Source organism: Motacilla alba, chromosome 7 (assembly GCF_015832195.1).
Source record: "Motacilla alba alba isolate MOTALB_02 chromosome 7, Motacilla_alba_V1.0_pri, whole genome shotgun sequence".
In the NCBI taxonomy this organism is placed as follows: Eukaryota; Metazoa; Chordata; class Aves; order Passeriformes; family Motacillidae; genus Motacilla; species Motacilla alba.
In genome coordinates this window covers 14,464,460-14,480,733 of record NC_052022.1, presented here as the reverse complement: position 1 = coordinate 14,480,733, position 16,274 = coordinate 14,464,460, and the positions used below count along the sequence as shown (strand labels likewise).

Genomic DNA, 16,274 nt, shown 5'->3' with positions numbered 1-16,274 from the left:
AAATTGAGTTTTTGCTAGATTTGCTAAAATCAAGTTACTGGGGGATTCATCTCCACAGCTGAATCCTGAGGTTGTAGGAGCTGGCAGGACTGTGTGTTTGAGCATCATAGCTAGGGAGGGAGACTGGGTTCCCATGGTGCTGTAGGACATCTGTGAACATCTCTTGGCTCTGAAGAGAGGAGCTCAGGTTTCATAGACTCATTTATTACAGAGCCTCAGAAGCCAACGTGAGGCTAGGCTGTAGCTGCAGCTTTTCCCCTCTGCCTTTGCCTGGAGGTTGTTGCTCTTAGTTCTTGCTCCATTCTGCTACTTTCCTGATCCCTCATCATCGATGCCTCCAGCTGCTTGCTAGACAAATCCCAGGTCCTGCACTCACCATTTTGAGCCTTGCAAGAGACCCAGGTGTGCAGTGAGGTGGAAAGGCAGGGATGCTGCAGATCTGGGAGGTTTCTGCGTGACCTCCTTACTGCTGAGGCCTCACTTGTGTGCTGAGGAGCAAAGTTGTTGACAAAATAAGGCACCAGGGACTGAGATTAGAGGGGCAGACCAGAGGCACAGAGCAGTGGTCCTTGTACCAGGCTGGTGTGGAAGAGGTTTGGTGAGCGGGGAAGGAGAGGAGTTGTGCCAAGTTCTGGTCCCTCCCCTTTTGCATCCTGTCTGGTAGTACCTGCTTTTCTGGGCTCCTAGTCACTCTGGTGATGTCCCACCCCAGTCTCAGCTGAGGGCACAAACATGCACAGCCAAACCTGAGCCCCCTCAAATTGGACCTCACGTGGGGAGTTTGAGTGCCAAATGCCAGTGCTCATTCCCACGTGCACCTTTCTCCCATCTAATCCTTCCCTACTTCCCTTCTTCTGGTTTGTCATGTCACCCCTTTCCAGGTAGAAAAGGTGCATGGAGCCTACAACTCTCCTTGCTCCCCCTCTCCCTTTATATCCCCTCCAATATGTAATGAAAACCAATAACAAGTAGAGCCAAGGCTGGGTTTGTAACATAAACAGTTACTTACAGTTTTGCTAAAATTTCATGAAAGATGACATTTTTAGGTGACCTAGCTGAAACAAATGAAACTATTAACATGTTTGCATTAGGTTTTGTAAAAAGAAGTATCACACTTGCCCAGCGTGGTCCTCAGTTCCTCAGGTCCTGAGACTTGATGTAGTGACCTAGAAGCTGAGATAGTTTCCCACCATGGTTAGCAAGAGCAGGATCTGGTTTATAATCCGAGGCAGTCGGAATAGATGTCTTTTACCATATCCAGCAGTGTCCAGTGCCAGGGTCTGTTATCCTGGTGTTCCATCAGGCTAGTGATGAGGCTGATCTGGGCTGTGAGAGCAAATATCTTCTCTCCAATGCTGAAGGTATGATCCAACCTTCCCTGTCCCATGGATATTCTTATTCTGCCTTTAAAAGCTTTTTAATCTTGGAACACAGCTAAAGAGACTACTGGAATCTATATTATGGCTTTTAAACACTAAACAGTGAGGAGTAAAATGTAATGGCTCCCTCCTAACCTAAATAAGCAATGCCAAACAACTGTAAAGGGCTCCTGAGCTTGTGTGCATAAAGGAGTTTAGTCTCAGGGTGAACAGGATGATAGCAGATCAGAATAATATGGGGGTTTCATGGATACCCTGTTAAAAGCTGCACCAGAAACAAGGGAATGAGCCAGGAGGTTGTGTTTCGGCCACCACTCATAACTCTCTGGGTCACAGGCCATAACGCAATTTGTTCTCCATCTTGCCTGCTTCTAGGGTGCAAATAGCCAGCCCTGTAGTTCACCAGTGGGACTGTCTGGGATGGTGGACGGTGTGGGAGAGAAATTTGAGGACGTTTTGTGTGCCTGGGCTTGAGGAAGCTACCTGGGTCTGAGCAGGACATCAGTCTGCAGCAGAGGCTGTCTCACAACTTACCACCACCACCAACCTTACTTTCTAAAATAGGTAGCAGAGAGACAAAAACCTGAGCAATGAACCAGTGGCATCTCGTTGCCAGCAGGAGTATGTCCACTGGCTGGGGTCAGTGTGGGTCCTCTGGAGTGGTAAGAATTGTGCTCATCTAGCTTTTCCTTCAGTGGTGACAAGGCATGTAAGACCCATTTGAGACTATTACATCCCTGACAGTCTCAGTTCACATCAGCCAAGCATTATTAGAAGGAAAAGGGATGGAAGCAGCATGACTGCCTGAGCCAAACCAGGTGAAAAAGGAAGAAAGTTGAAATGGTGGATCAGGGAGCTTCTGCCATGCCGTGCCACGTGTGCTGTGCCATGCTGTGAAGGAGGGGAGCCTGGCTGACGCTGTCTGTCTGTTTCAGGGGGAGTTGCTGAGCCCGTGTCGATGCGATGGATCTGTGAAGTGCACGCACCAGCCATGTCTGATCAAATGGATTAGCGAGAGAGGCTGCTGGAGCTGTGAGCTGTGTTACTACAAGTATCACGTCATTGCCATAAGCACAAAGAACCCTCTGCAGGTAAAGGTACTAGAGACATTTCAAAGTCTATTTATTCTTGTTTCAATTTTTGTTTCTGAGAGCAAGTGGATTTTACCTGTGTGGGTTTTCCTTCCCTGTGCACAGGGATTCATATCTCTGAGACACTTAGAAAGGATTGCCAGGGGCTGGTCCAAAGAGACCCCATGTTCTGCTCAGTGGTTCTGGGAGCATCCCTTGGGAGTCTGCTCTTTCTCACCTTGGCAATTCCTATATTCACTTGCCTCCTGTTGAAAATTCCACAATAGTGCTGTAACACCTCACAGCCATTCAAATGTGTTCATCCACTGGAGACCCCAGGTGTGCCTGCCTCCAGGGCCAGGCAAGGACTGTGCCATTGTGGGATTTACTGCAACAGAGCACGCAGTCTGTGACTGAGCAGTCAAGACTCCACGTGTTTATAGTTGTGCCATTAATCCTGATCTCCTCCTGCTGAGACTCCACTGTGTTGGCGTGAGGGATGGTGGAGGCAGATGGAGGGTTCTTAGTGCTCTCCTCTCTGATCTCACCCCCTTTTTCGCTTTACTGCTCTCACACAATCATGTGTTGACTCTGATACTCTGGTCTCTTCAAGCCTGATTCTTGATGGACTTTTTCAGATGTGCACGCAACAGATAAAGCACACGTTGATGTGTCTGTGAAAGTCATCCAAGGACCCATGTTCTTTCTTATATGAAAAGCATTGCAGTGAATAAGTTGCAGTACAGACTGATGATTTAAAATCAGGATTCAGAATGGGAAAACCTGTGCGACTATTAAAAATGGGATAAATTATCCTTAATAGCTATTGATTTATTGCAGGGACAATGCCTGAAGATGCATTAATTGCTGCATGCCTTTGCTGAGCATCATTAGTGCCTCGGCCATAGGGAAGCACATTACATTCAGGCACTTCTGCTTAATCAGCATCATCTACACTGGAGAGGCATTACAGTGGTTTAGAGACCAGGGTCATGTCTGTAGGGATTTTGGTCTGTTCACTGCCTGGCCCTTTGCAGGTCACTCTCTACCTCACAGGAGGCAAGGACAGTGCTGGTGATGGTGCCCAGTTGTACAGGGGAGTGGGGGAATGCAAACTCCTGCTCTCTCTTTCAAACTGTGATCTCTGTGTGGTTTTTTCTGGGTTTGAGGTCACTTGCTACATTGAGGAAAAAGGGACAACCCATTAGACTCCAGACTTTAATAAAGTACTGAAATTAGGGGGACATCATGGGGAAACTTTGCTGAGGGGAAGGAAAAGCCTGCCTGCTCTCTGAGAGCCCCTACAGCTTCTGATTCAATTTTCCATGAGCCACGGGCTGGACACATCAGTAGTTTCATCCCAAGCCTCGACCCAGAATGTTTTAATTTCTTGGCTCTGGTAACTCAGAGCAGATTGAAAGACAGGAGGGGAGATGTGGACAAAGCAGCTTTTGTTTATTTCTGGAAAGCTGCTCCATGAGTGCCCTAATGCTTCCTGTGTCTCAGACTGGGGATGCAATGTTGAGCAGCACTGAAGGTTTGTGAGTACAAATTTGTGAGCCTTTGTGTCCCCAGAACCACCTTTAATGAATGACTTCAAAACACTCTGCACTTTCAGGTGGGTCAGGGCAATGAGTCACTAACTTTCTTCCTGTTCCTCACTCAGCTAAAAATTTGTTGGACCTGCTCATGGACAAGCTTCCACCTCTCTCACACACAACTTTCAGAGCCTGTGCAAAGCTGCTCTGTCTCTGAGCTCCCCTGTCAGAATGTGGCCTGATCTGATGGCCTTTGCCATGAACACTGAGTGGCAGAAACAGCTGAGTTAGAGAGCTCAGCTCCAGGAGCAAGGGTCCCAGAGGACTGTGCAGATCTAGGGCTTGGAGCCTTCACATTTCTGGTTTAGACTTCACAGCACTTCTCACAGAAGCACTGGAAATTTGGAGGATGGGAAGAAGCAACTGGAGTGAAAAACCACTTGGCCTGGAATAAATTCAGTGTGTAGAGCTACAGCTGTGTGCCTGGGTGCCCTGTCTGGTGCCAGCACAAAGGCACTGCTGGGAGGCAGATGCTACCCTGGCATTAATATGCAAAATCCTGTGGGAAGTGGCTGATGCACCAGGCCAGGACTTTCTACCAGTTCTAAGGGCTTGGGCCCCCTGTAACCCCTTACTATGAATGCCTCATTTCTCAGCGGCTCTCGCCATCTGGCAAGATACTGGGAAAAGGAGGCAGAGAGGACCCAGGAGTTACTGTGCCCCAACACTGTATCCCATAACAAGTCACGGCATGTGCAGGTGGAAGGAGCATCTTTTCTGCTTGGTCTGCACCCCACGTGTGGATAACACGGGCCAGCTGGACATACAAGTATATCTCAAAGTCCCTGATCTTTCTTCTCAGGGTCTGCTGGAACCTGGGCCCAGCTTTATTCTTACAAGAAATCTCTTGAGTTTTCTCAAGCACAGTTTTCAGAGGGCAAGTGCTGTAGGAAGTCAAGGTCATCTCTTTTTTCCAGACCAACCATAATACAGGCAAGGACCACACAAGCCTCATCTCCTTGTCCAATATAACTTATTTGGGTGATGCTCTGAGCCTGGCTAGATTCTAACCAGCAACATGGCCTACTTCTCTCCTGTGTCCTGTGTCTGATAGACTGCTGGGAAGCCAGATCCAGGCAGCTGGCAGACCCTGGGCTCCCTGAAGCATGTCCAGTTGGTCTGAGCAGAGCCGCACATCCAACACCCACATGTTCCCTGGGACCTGCATGTTTCTCTGCCCATTTTGACATCTGCTGTACATTTTTTGGAGTGCTTAGAAGCACAGCATGGGCCAGATGTGTCTGGAGATTCATGGTGTGGGCAGAGAAGTTACAGCCGGGTTCATGCATAATTAACACAGGCTTCTTCCAGCCTCCGGGCTATTACTGTGCTTCATACCAGAGAGAGACCTTTAGTCTTCTATTTTGGCAGAATTAATCTCTGTAAATTAACCCACACCACTCCCCACTCCCTGGATTGCAGGCATTTAAGAGCAAAGGTCTTAAAGCAGCAATACTGCTAACCTGCTGAGACTGGGGAATTAAAGTTGTTGAACAACATAGCAGGTGTCCTGCCAAGCAGCAGTTGGGCAGCGAATGAGCAAAAATATCCCATCAGCTGTGAACAACCAAGAAATCCAGAGCTTTTGTCCATCCATCCGTCCATCCATCCATCCATCCATCCATCCATCCATCCATCCATCCATCCACCAGTCCATTCTGCTCTCCAGTTTGCCAGTGACCAAGAGAGGAGTCACAGGCTTGGAGGCTTTAAATGCTTCCCTCCATTGTAATACTTGTGTAAAGCCCATGATTTTTTATAAGACCCTGAAGGCACTGGGGTTTAGAAGCACATGACGGTACTGCCTGCACCCTGGTGCTGATACATAGTGGAGTAGGTATCTGCCTTGATGGGCCTCTGAAGTGTATTTAATCTATATACCTCCTTTGTAGTCAGTCCTGAACCACATTCACTCTGATGCTCTGATTTTAGCAAAGAGAAAATCTGTTTGAGCCAACCTTCCCAACAACTGTCTGCAGTCTTGATGAGTTCAGCTCTGATTTACAGCTGTTATCTCCAACTCTTCCTGCATTGCGGGCTGTTTCAGCTCCAAAGATCCCCAGTTATCCAGTGCTGGGGTTGGGATCTGGTCTCTCTTCTCCTCTGGCTCCATTTTATCCATGATGATGATCTGTTAGGAGCTGATGAGTGCTCTTACATGGCCTCTTCATCAGGACACACAACTGCAAGAGCAGCTGATCCCACAGGGTGTTTGAACTTCAGCCTGAGATGCTGAGCTAAAAAGCTTGAGGCAGGTTTACTGATGTCTCCTGGTTGTCCCAGCCTGCTGAATCAGTTGTGTTGAGCATGAGCTTTGCTGGTCCCTGCTGAGCTTCAGCTTCAGCCTGCAAGCAGTGGGTGCAGTCACTGCAAGAGAGACTTCAGGGCCTGTGTGTTATAACAGGAATTTTCCAGCATGCCAGTGCTGTAGCCTGAGTCTTACCAGATGCTGTGGCACATGGAGGAGGGGGGTTTTCATCATTGTACGTTTCCATTACATGGCCCTACTGGGCCCTCCTTCCTCCTTGCTGCTTTTCTCGTATCTGAATAAGCCACAGCATCTGTAAGTGTACAGCAGGGAAGCTATGCCACAGCAATGGCTTCATTTTGCTTGGCTAATTTGTGAAAAAAAACCATCCTCCAGAAGATGATTGATGGTCAGGGTCTTGGGACAGAGCAAGGAGAGAACCACACCTAAGCTGCAAATGATCCTCTCCAACCTTCTAGGAAAAACCTCCTCTTGCTTGTGACCCTGGGTTTGAGAATTAAATTGCTGACTAGCACAGCTCAGGATGTTAATGATGTGTATTAAGGGGACGTGTCAGATACAGCAATAAAAATAAACTGAACTGCCTGAGGCAGGCATGGAGGAGCTCTCAGGGGAGTGCAGGAAGGCTTTTCCAGCAAATGAGACTTCTTTGCAAGCTGCTGCAGTAAGACATAGACATCTTCTGCAGGCAGTATCTGCCTTGGATATGCTTGTGCTGGTGCTTGGGAAACTTTGTAGACTACAAGTGCCGAAGAAAGGGAAATACAGATCAGGCATTAAATACTATAGTAATGACATTATTCATCTGTGTTACATTAGCAGGTGTTCACTTACAAACCTCTAAGCAGAAGCACTGAGCCAAACAGGGAAACGGGTTTGTGTCAAGTACAACTTGCAGGTTATGAAAAGTGCAGGAGAAGAAGTGACATACTCAAAGGCAGCAGTACCAGCTTGGACCCTGACTAAAGTCATCACAAATGTCAGACCTGAGCTCCTAAGAAGCCCTTTGTGAAGCATCTGGATTGCAGAGCTTTGCAGTTTAGGCAAAATGGGAAAACTTGGGGAAACTGGTCTGAGAGAGAGTAGTCTGCACCTGCAGACATGGGTGGTGTGCCAAAGCACTTGGCCCAGTGGGATGGTAGCAGAGGACAGACAGACAGCTCCAGACAGCTTCTCCAGAAGGGGTTGGAGGGTCGGAGCACTTTAGCAGTGTAGGTGGCTGACCATCACAGACAACCGCTTGGGCATGTTCTGAAGCCATTGTGAGTCTGGAGCTCACAAAGCTGATTCTATTATCCTGTAGGAGCCTTTAAAGCTTTTTGGTACCACCAAGTCCTTAGTTCTGCCTTGTTCAGCACTGGCAGAGCATCTGTAGAGCTTTCTACCTGCCTAAAGGTCATGTCCCTGACTGACAGCCTGGGTGAGCTGAGTTGTTAAAGGTGCACTTTAGTGCAGCTCACTGGCTACCAGGAGCTCAAGTCATTATCAGCTGAGGGAAGAGGGGCTCAGCTTTAGGTCTCTTCTCATAAGGTGGGATTGCTTGACACTGTGATCTTGCTAAATCTTGAACATTTGAGCTGGAGATTTGGAGGGAGGAGGCTGTGTCTGCTGCCAAGCATTCAGACAAAGAGCTTTGGGGGTTTCAGATGTGCCAGTAGAGGGACTCCAGAGTTGCTGAGCAGCTCTAATGGTGACCCAAGGATGATAGGGTCACCTGCCAAGTCCCTGGTCTGCTGGCCATAATGAGGATGGAGAAGGCTTGGGAAAAGCAGTGATTTTCTACGGGCTGTTATGAAATCTGAAAGACATGGTGCTATGATTGAGGTGAGCTCCTAAGGCTACCAGTGCAGGGACATATCAAGCCCAGCTCCTGCAGCTGAAATTCATCAGCACATTCCACCTCTGAACAGCTCTTGGACTTCTCTGTCTGAGCACTCATGGGGGTAACAGGCTCTATCTTCTGTCTCACGCTAACATCTTCTATCTCATACACTAAGATGTATAGCAAAATAGAATTAAAATATGAAAAATAATGGCTCTAGTTATTAGTGGCTCAAGCTAGATCTGGGACAGTAAATTGCAGTTCTCAGGGTTGCCAGAGAGAAAATACAACATTTATTACTTCTTTTTTTTTTTACTGGAAAATATTAAATTCTTCTGCATGATGGCTGTTTTCCCCAATGTTCAGCTTTGACCCATTTACCTCCTTGCCAGAGGGTAATCACACCCCAGTGCCACCTTCTGAACAGAGTCAGGACTGCTGCTCTGTGTCACTGTCACTTAGTGCCAGATGCAGGGGGAGAGCCTCCTACCCCCTGGCACAGCTGACAGACTCCAGGCTCTTCATTATCACCACAGTGAACTTCCCAGCAGCCACTGCTAGCTGAGCAGTGTCAGGCACTGTCCCTGCCAGTGTTTCAGCCTACCTGTTCCCAGCCAAGGGGAGCAGAGTTTGAGGTTTTGCACTCAGGTGTTGCTCTTCTGTTCTCTGAGCCCCATCCCCTTTGACAGTGTATTTAGTGCTACACCTAAGCCTCCCTTTCTCTGCAAAGCCATGGTATTGGTGGTACATGGCTTCTAGTTGTAGAAAACAGTTTCTTCTTGCCTTCCCTTTGCCTCTAATTGCTACCTTGGAAGGACCTGTTGTTACCAGAGGCCTTGGAGTATGCCGGGCAGATGGTGAGGAGCCAGTCCATTACCTCCTCAAGAGAGAGAAATGATGCAGAATGATTTGGCTGGCACAGGCGCACGCGGGTCAGTGTGAGGGGCCTGCAGTAAAGCCTTCGCACGCAGCACCGGGCTGTGCTCTCAGCACTCTCATTCCCTCCCAGTCAGCCACAGGCAGTGGAAGGGGAGATGAGGTCTGGGGAAAGCTGCAGGGGCGAAACTGCAATCCCATGCACATAGCCAAGCTCCCTCCCCACCGCATGAATTTAGTCCTGGAACTCTGGGCTAATGGCATTGCATGCAGTTTTGTCCTTCATTGGCTTATGGTGCTGTTGAGAACAAAGCTGAAGAGCTGATGGGAGGATGGCAGAGCTGCTTATCCCACCCTCAGAAGCCAGATTTGTGATGGGTGCTGGGTGGCCTTTGCTCTGCCTGATGTCAGGAGAGGAGCTGCACCATTGCACCTCTCCTGTAGACTCCAGCACCTCTGCAGCATTGGGACTTCCAGGCTGTTCACTGTGGGACCTTCTCAGTGGCACAAAGGGGCCAGATGGATTTGGTGGAGGCATGGAGCAGGTCGGGCTGTGGCAGAGTAGGAATGGGCTGTTGAAAAGATAACTGAGTGTCCCCAGTGCTAAGCGTTTGCCTTTGGGTCAGCTGCTGGGGCAGATGGCAGGAAGGGGACTGGAGTAGCTGAGCCCAGGGAAGAGACTGGGTTTAGCTGAGGCCAGTCCTGCTTCAGGGGGAACAAGCTCTCTCTCTGCTCAGCAGCTCAGTGGCCATTTCTGTGGCCAACTACCAAATAAGCTGGTACTGCCTACCTCACTGGTGCTGCACATCCATGGTAGACAATTTGAGGGCTGTCTGCCCATGCAGGATGTAAGCCAAGGAGCAAGGCTGGCAGAGGCAGAGGAATCTCCTTCAGTTGCCACCCACAGACCTCAGCCTCTGGCTGAAGCTCTTGTTTGTCCCTCTCCAAATGCAGCCCTTTCCAGGGAAGTGCATTCAGTTCAGGGGTTTGGTCATTGGACTGGTAGCAGTGCCAAGCATGCCTGTACCAGCACAAGTCACTTCTTGTCCTTCTCACCCTTCAGTCAGAGTTCAAAAGTCCTTGCAAAAAACATTGCTAACTCCTGGCTGGCCCAGGCATTAAAGAGGTATCCAGTACTTGAACTCCCTTCTTGCACTGCAGAAGGATGGGACAAGGCTTGCTGGGTGATCCTGCTCTGTCCTCGGATATGTTTGACAAACATGCAGGGCACTGAGATCTCACAAGACTGTCACTTCACGGGGACACTGAATTTGGGCTGGATCTGGGCTAAAGATTTTCAACTCCTCTGAATCCTCTGTACCTGCAGGAGGTTGAAGTCCATCTTTGTTTATCCTCCTGCCAGTCCCACTGTGATTTCAAGGGCATGTATCTCACAGCTAGAGGTGGCCTATATACTTCAATGCCAGGAGAGAGTGTCTCTCCTCAGCCTGTTAACACATTTGATTTTTGATTTGCAGAAGATGCTATGGACCATGTCCCCAAGTCTTGTTAAAGACTACAGTTTGTGCTCTTGGTTTTATAGGACAGTTTTCTCAGCAGTGTAAATCTGAGTGGGGAGATTTTTTGCTGGATGACAGAGAGGAGTCTGGGTTTAGGATATTTATAACGTAGCTTATACAAAACTCTTTGACAAAGTGAATGGATTTGGAGGAGTTATTTCTATTTTTTTTCTGAGGAAGAAGCATTTACATTTACCTTGGAACACAGCCTGAATATGTCATCATCTAAAGGCAGGGTGTCCTGACCACAACAACTTGTGTTGTTTGTAGCACGTTCTGTCGGATTTGCATTGCCACTGTGAGATTCTACCTAGGGCTGTGATTGTGTCAGATCTCACAAAGTGGCACAGAGCCAGCTCATATGAGGCCTTCAAAAGAAAGCTTGGTTCTTTGAGATACTTACTCTTTTGGTACTGGGATGCCCTGGATGAGGATGTTGCCTGGCTTCTATTTGAGGGAACAACTGAGCTTTACAGTTTGTGATGACCATCACAGATCTACTGACACGGGCATGTTGTTTTTGGTGTCTTGCCTTCATTCATCCTGCCTTACTCAGGTCGCTGTGCTTTCCTGGTGAGATGCAGGATTCCTTTCCACTGCCTCTTCGGCAGAGCTGTCAAGAAACCCAAGGCCATGCACTACTGAACATCTGCCATGCTCCATCCCAGATATGGATGGGGTAAAAGCACCTATGCTCATAGGTGCTCTTTGAGATCTCCAAAGCCACCACAATGGTGTAAAACAGTGATGTGCTCCAAGTAACTAATCTCTTCTCTTTTGTCCTTCCTCCCTCCCTCCCTTTTGTCCCCTCCCTGTACAGTGGCAGGCCATCTCTCTGACAGTCATTGAGAAGGTTCAGATAGCAGCGGCCATCCTGGGTTCCCTCTTCCTCATTGCCAGTATCTCGTGGCTCATCTGGTCGACCTTCAGTCCTTCAGCCAAGTGGCAGCGCCAGGACCTGCTCTTCCAGATCTGCTATGGAATGTACGGCTTCATGGACATTGTCTGTATAGGTGGGTGATCGTATCTCACACCGCGCCCGCTCACTCACCTGCGGAGAGCAGTGGGAGATGGCATGGAGAGCCAGCCCACACAGTTTGGCTTGGATTGAGTGCTCACAGCTTTTCCTCCTCTTTGCTTTTATGGCCCATTTTTCACTGTTCTCTCAGCTCGTCTGGGTGGCCCCAGAGTGTTTCCTTGGCTGGGGTGGCAGAGGCACCTGCAAAAACGCCAGAGAGAAGCAGATGTCTCTTCAGAGCAAGAAGTGGGTGGGGAGGTCTGGGGGAGGCTGGGGAGTGTAAGACTTTAGAGGAACTCCTTTCCTCCTGGAATAGCTAATTTAGGGTCTGCCTCACACTGGGCATGGCAGGGTCTCTCCACACACGGCTCCTTGGCTCTCCAGCCCAGTCTCTCTGCCAGGCAGGAGTGGCTTCCCCTTCTTTGGCCCACCTTGGAGCTGCAAGTCCAAACCAGGTCACGGGCCAGCCTGGGGTCCTTGTCAGGTTGCTGGTACAGAGCAGCTCTTTGAGAATGCAGCTGCCTCACTCTGCACAAGCCTGGGGAGCACAGCAGCTGCTGTCAGCCTGACCCCAGTAGAGTCTCCCTGGGACCAGTGCAGGTCTGCAGGATGGAGGGACATAGCTGCCAATACCTGCAGCAGCTCCTGAAACACTGGTGAGCACCAGTCACCTCCAAATGTGCCCCTGAGCAGTGTCCACCCAAGCACAGGCCACAAGATGACTTGTCAGTTCAAGTGACCCTGACAGGAAGCAAAAAGGGAACCAAAGAGCTCTTCATGTCTGGGTCCTGCCATCACTGTTAGGAAGTTAGAAGAAGCCCTCCCAAACTCAGTGGGAAAAGGCAGTCATCCTGACTTGGTGGATATGTGTATGTGTGGATAGAGCCATTCCAGAGGGAAGAATGGCCCCCATTCCAGCCCTCAGGAGAAGCAAGACAGAGCAGCAACTGATGGAATTTGAGGGCAGAAGTAAAACAGACCCAGTGGCAGGGACAGAATTCTGGACCACACTCCCTGGTGTCCAGGTTCAAATGGCTCTTGGCCTCAGCAGCCTTCCAGCACGGGATTTGGGCCTGCCAAGACCAGTTCCTCCCACTGTTGCCACCACTGTGCTAGCAATGAGATGTGAGCTTGGCCTGTAGAGATCATCCTGCTCCTTCATGTGATGCTGGTGGAGCTACCACATTTCCCCAAGAGCAAAGTGGGGCAAAGAGGGTTAAAGAGAGATGGGCAGCACCCATGTGTTGGCACAATAGGCACAATAGGCTATGTTCTCTTGCTGGAGGAATTGAAAGTGGAAAAAAAATTTCCCTATGTGTGTGTGGTGTGCACATGTGCTGCCTTATTGGCAGGGGACAGAAGTGGAGAGGCTCTGAGCTGGGCAGACATCAGTAACATGATTAACTGGCTTTGATAAAGCTTCAAGAGCTGAGGGGAACTGATTAGCTCATCTGTTAATGGGAGGTAAATCTTCCCACATAGCAGAGAACAAACAATGCCAACCTTGAACTGAAGGGGAACTGGGCAGACAGATCAGATTTTAGGTTCTTTTGTTTGTTTTCATTAATTTTTCAAAGGATTTGGCCTCTATTTCTCTTTTCCACCTTCTTTGAGGGAAAAGTAAGTTTATTTGGATCTCCACTGATGTCACCATAAAGCATAATGCCCTAAGCTGGGAGCTTTGTTTTTTAGGTTTTTTTTTCCCCAGCCAAAAAACAAACAGACATCCCATTCCCAGGAACGTTTCAGAGTCGTGACTTGGGGCATTCCCTTGTCTCATGTTCCTCCCTGCACAGCTGGCAGTCTTGGGGTGCCAGGCATGCTGGCTTTCCCACAAACTCAAAAGCCAGTGGGAAGCATTACAGATGCAGTGAGTTAACATGTCTGTACGTGGGTTCTCTTGCCCAGCACTCAGCAACCACCCGGAGCTGGCTCCGCTTGGGCTGTGTGCAGCACGTCTGCCCGTGCTGCCAGGCAGCCCACCCATGCTCATCCAGGAGAGGGGATGTTCTGGCGCACGTGAGCTCTGTCTCCATTCCTGTAGAAAAGCTCATGTGTGATGCTGCCAGCCCTCTGCCTCTGCCACCCTGCAGTGTAAAACTTGGTTGTATAGTGCATTTTTGCTCTTTGAAATCCCAGCTGTTGCTGCTGCTGCCAGCTCAGCAGTGGAGAGGAAATAAGCTCTGAGCAGTACTAGCTGAGAGTGTGTGTTCACTCTCCTCCCCTCCTCCTCCTCTTCTGCCCAGTTCAAACTCAGTGACAAATGAGATCTTCAGCAGGAGCTGTGACTCCCTGGCTGTTGATGTGGTCATCTCTCTTTTCTGAGTGACTTCTCCTCAGCCCTGCAGATTTCAGGGCATGCACTAGCACTAGCCGAAAGGCTGGTCTGTCCCACTGAGGGGCAATGCCAGGTCAGGCCAGGGGAAGGGACTGATCCCAGGGAATTCTTTCCTATGAGCACAAGCTGAGTGTTGGGGTTGTTCTGCCTGGAGAAGAGAAGGGTCTGGGGATACAGCTTTCCAGTATGTCAAGGGGCCTCCAAGAGAGCCAGAGAGGGACTTAGGGCATGTAGTGATGGAACACGGGTCATGCTTTAATTTGAAAGAGGGTAGGGTTAGATATTAGCAAGAAATACTTTACTATGAGGGTGGTGATGCACTGGAGCAGGTTGCCTAGCGAAGTTGTGGGTGCCCAATCCCTGGAAGTGTTCAAGGCCGCACTGTACGGGGGGCTCTGAGCAACCTGGAGTAGTAGGAGGTGTTCCTGCCCAAGGCAGCTTGGAACAAGATGATCTTTAAGGTCCCTTCCAACCCAGCCCATTCTATGAACACTGCAACTGAGGTGAATTCCTCATTCATTGTAACTTTGTGATGGATGCAGCAATGTCTCCCTAGAAGGCTTGCAGTGAGTTCCTCACTGTGGAACAGCTTTTCTCCCTCTCTTTAGACTTCTTCCAAACCTTACTGCCTCATGCAGGGTCTTTGACAAATAGTCAAAGGCAGCTCTGGAGATTGAAAGTTCTGCTCCTGACTGCCAGCATGGCCCCAGGCCTCCTGTTATTCGTCCCTGGGTTTTAGTTCAATTTCTGCAAGTTTAGGATAAAACCTCTCATGGATAATTACAGTGGCAATGGATCTTGAAATACTGGAGTGTTGTCTGTGCAATTCAGTGTCTCCTCCTCTGCAGTAGAGCCCTTTTCCTCTTTTGTTACCTAGCCTGTGGGTGGATAGGAAAGATTTAGGAACTAAGAAATGCTCAGTCATGGGGAAAGGGCAGGACATTAGGTGCACTCGGTTCTACCACACTTGTTTTTTCTAGCTAATGTAAGATACTGTCTGTACATTTTTTTTTTGTAATAGGCTGGGCAGCCTTAGCTAGCAGAATGTGATACCATAGGTCCTACAGTAATTGTATGAATTCCAGTTGTTTCTTCCTCCAGCTTGACTCCAAGCTTTTCTTTTGCTAGCAGAGGAGCAGAGGTTTGAAAGACAAGGTACTTACTGAAGAGCAGATGTGCTGAAACAGAGCTCCTCTGTAGTTCCTGCCAGTTTGCACTTCAGTTTTACTTGGGTGTCTCACATCCATTGTCTAGCTAGTAACTCTTGTCCCGGAGGCCAGTTTACACACCCTGCTCAGCAGGTGCTCAGCAGGACACTTCCTCTGGCACTGTGGAGCCTCAAATCTGGAGAGTCACCAACTCTGCAAAGCTCTGTGTGACTAAAATCAGATGGGCAGTTAGCAACTGCCCAGCTGTTTTGTGTGGTCTCCTCTCTACCTAGTCAGTAAGGGATTTAGGTAGCGATTTGCCAAGATAGAGATATCTGGCAATTTGCATGGACAATCCCATGGCAGCGCTGATCTTTCTGGTGTTGAGTCAGAGGTGAGGGCCTGAGTGCTTCCTTGCATATATAGCTCCCTCAGCACAGATCATTTGATTGTTGTTATCCTCATTTGTTCTGAAATGGTCAGATAATCTCCAAGCTGAATTCTCAAAATATGTCTGTTTACTCAGAGACTGCTGATCCATGGAACAAAATCCAGTGGTCTGGATTTGACCCTCAGTCACTAACCTTCAGTAATAGACTAGTTTTCTTTGGACTTTTCTAGATCTAGCATGCCCTACAAAAACAGTTGGGAGGGACAGGAACCATTATCTGCCTCTTCACCCATGATGAAAACAAAAACCACAACCAAAGTAAAACCAGTCTGCTCCTCATGCTCAGTGGGACGGGTGGTATGGCCCCAAGCACCAGAATCTCTGTCCTCTGGGCAAGATGTGCAAGATGGCCTTTCAACACTGTTCTCCCCCTTGCTCTCAGACACCTAACAGGAGGGCAAGAGCCCTGGAAAAGATTTCTTGGGATTTGTGGGAACCTCCAGTACTGGATTTTATTTAAGAACCTTTTAGAAAACATATGTCAAGAACAGGTTGCAGAGAGATGATCCCAGTTTGTGAAGGAGGAACAAATTAAATGCTTCTTGATATCCAGCCAGCCTCGATGTCTTTGATTCTGATCTCTCTTTCATCTGTGCTATCTCTGGTCATGTCTGTGGGACAGATATGAGAGTTGGATTAAACTAGAAACTGGTGATGGTGCCAGCATAGGTATTGCTCTGCTATGAAGTCATCTACAACACAGACAGCTGAGATCAGGAGCCAGGAAGGGAATGAGAAGTGAGATGGGGACTGTTCATTTGATTAACTGCTCTATCCGTGGTCCA

At 48.8% G+C, this 16,274-nt stretch overlaps 1 protein-coding gene across 3 annotated transcripts in view; it reads left to right on the top strand.

The window, feature by feature from the left end:
- The window catches only part of MARCHF4 (membrane associated ring-CH-type finger 4), a 97,370-nt gene that overhangs the window by 66,858 nt on the left and 14,238 nt on the right, over positions 1–16,274 (top strand). For 2 of the 3 annotated variants that reach the window (XM_038142558.1, XM_038142559.1), the window contains 2 exons: positions 2,315–2,476; positions 11,355–11,547. In XM_038142558.1, the coding sequence (XP_037998486.1) occupies positions 2,315–2,476; positions 11,355–11,547 (355 nt within the window). The remainder of the gene's footprint in view (positions 1–2,314; positions 2,477–11,354; positions 11,548–16,274) is intronic. The other variant, XM_038142560.1, reaches the window with a different exon arrangement.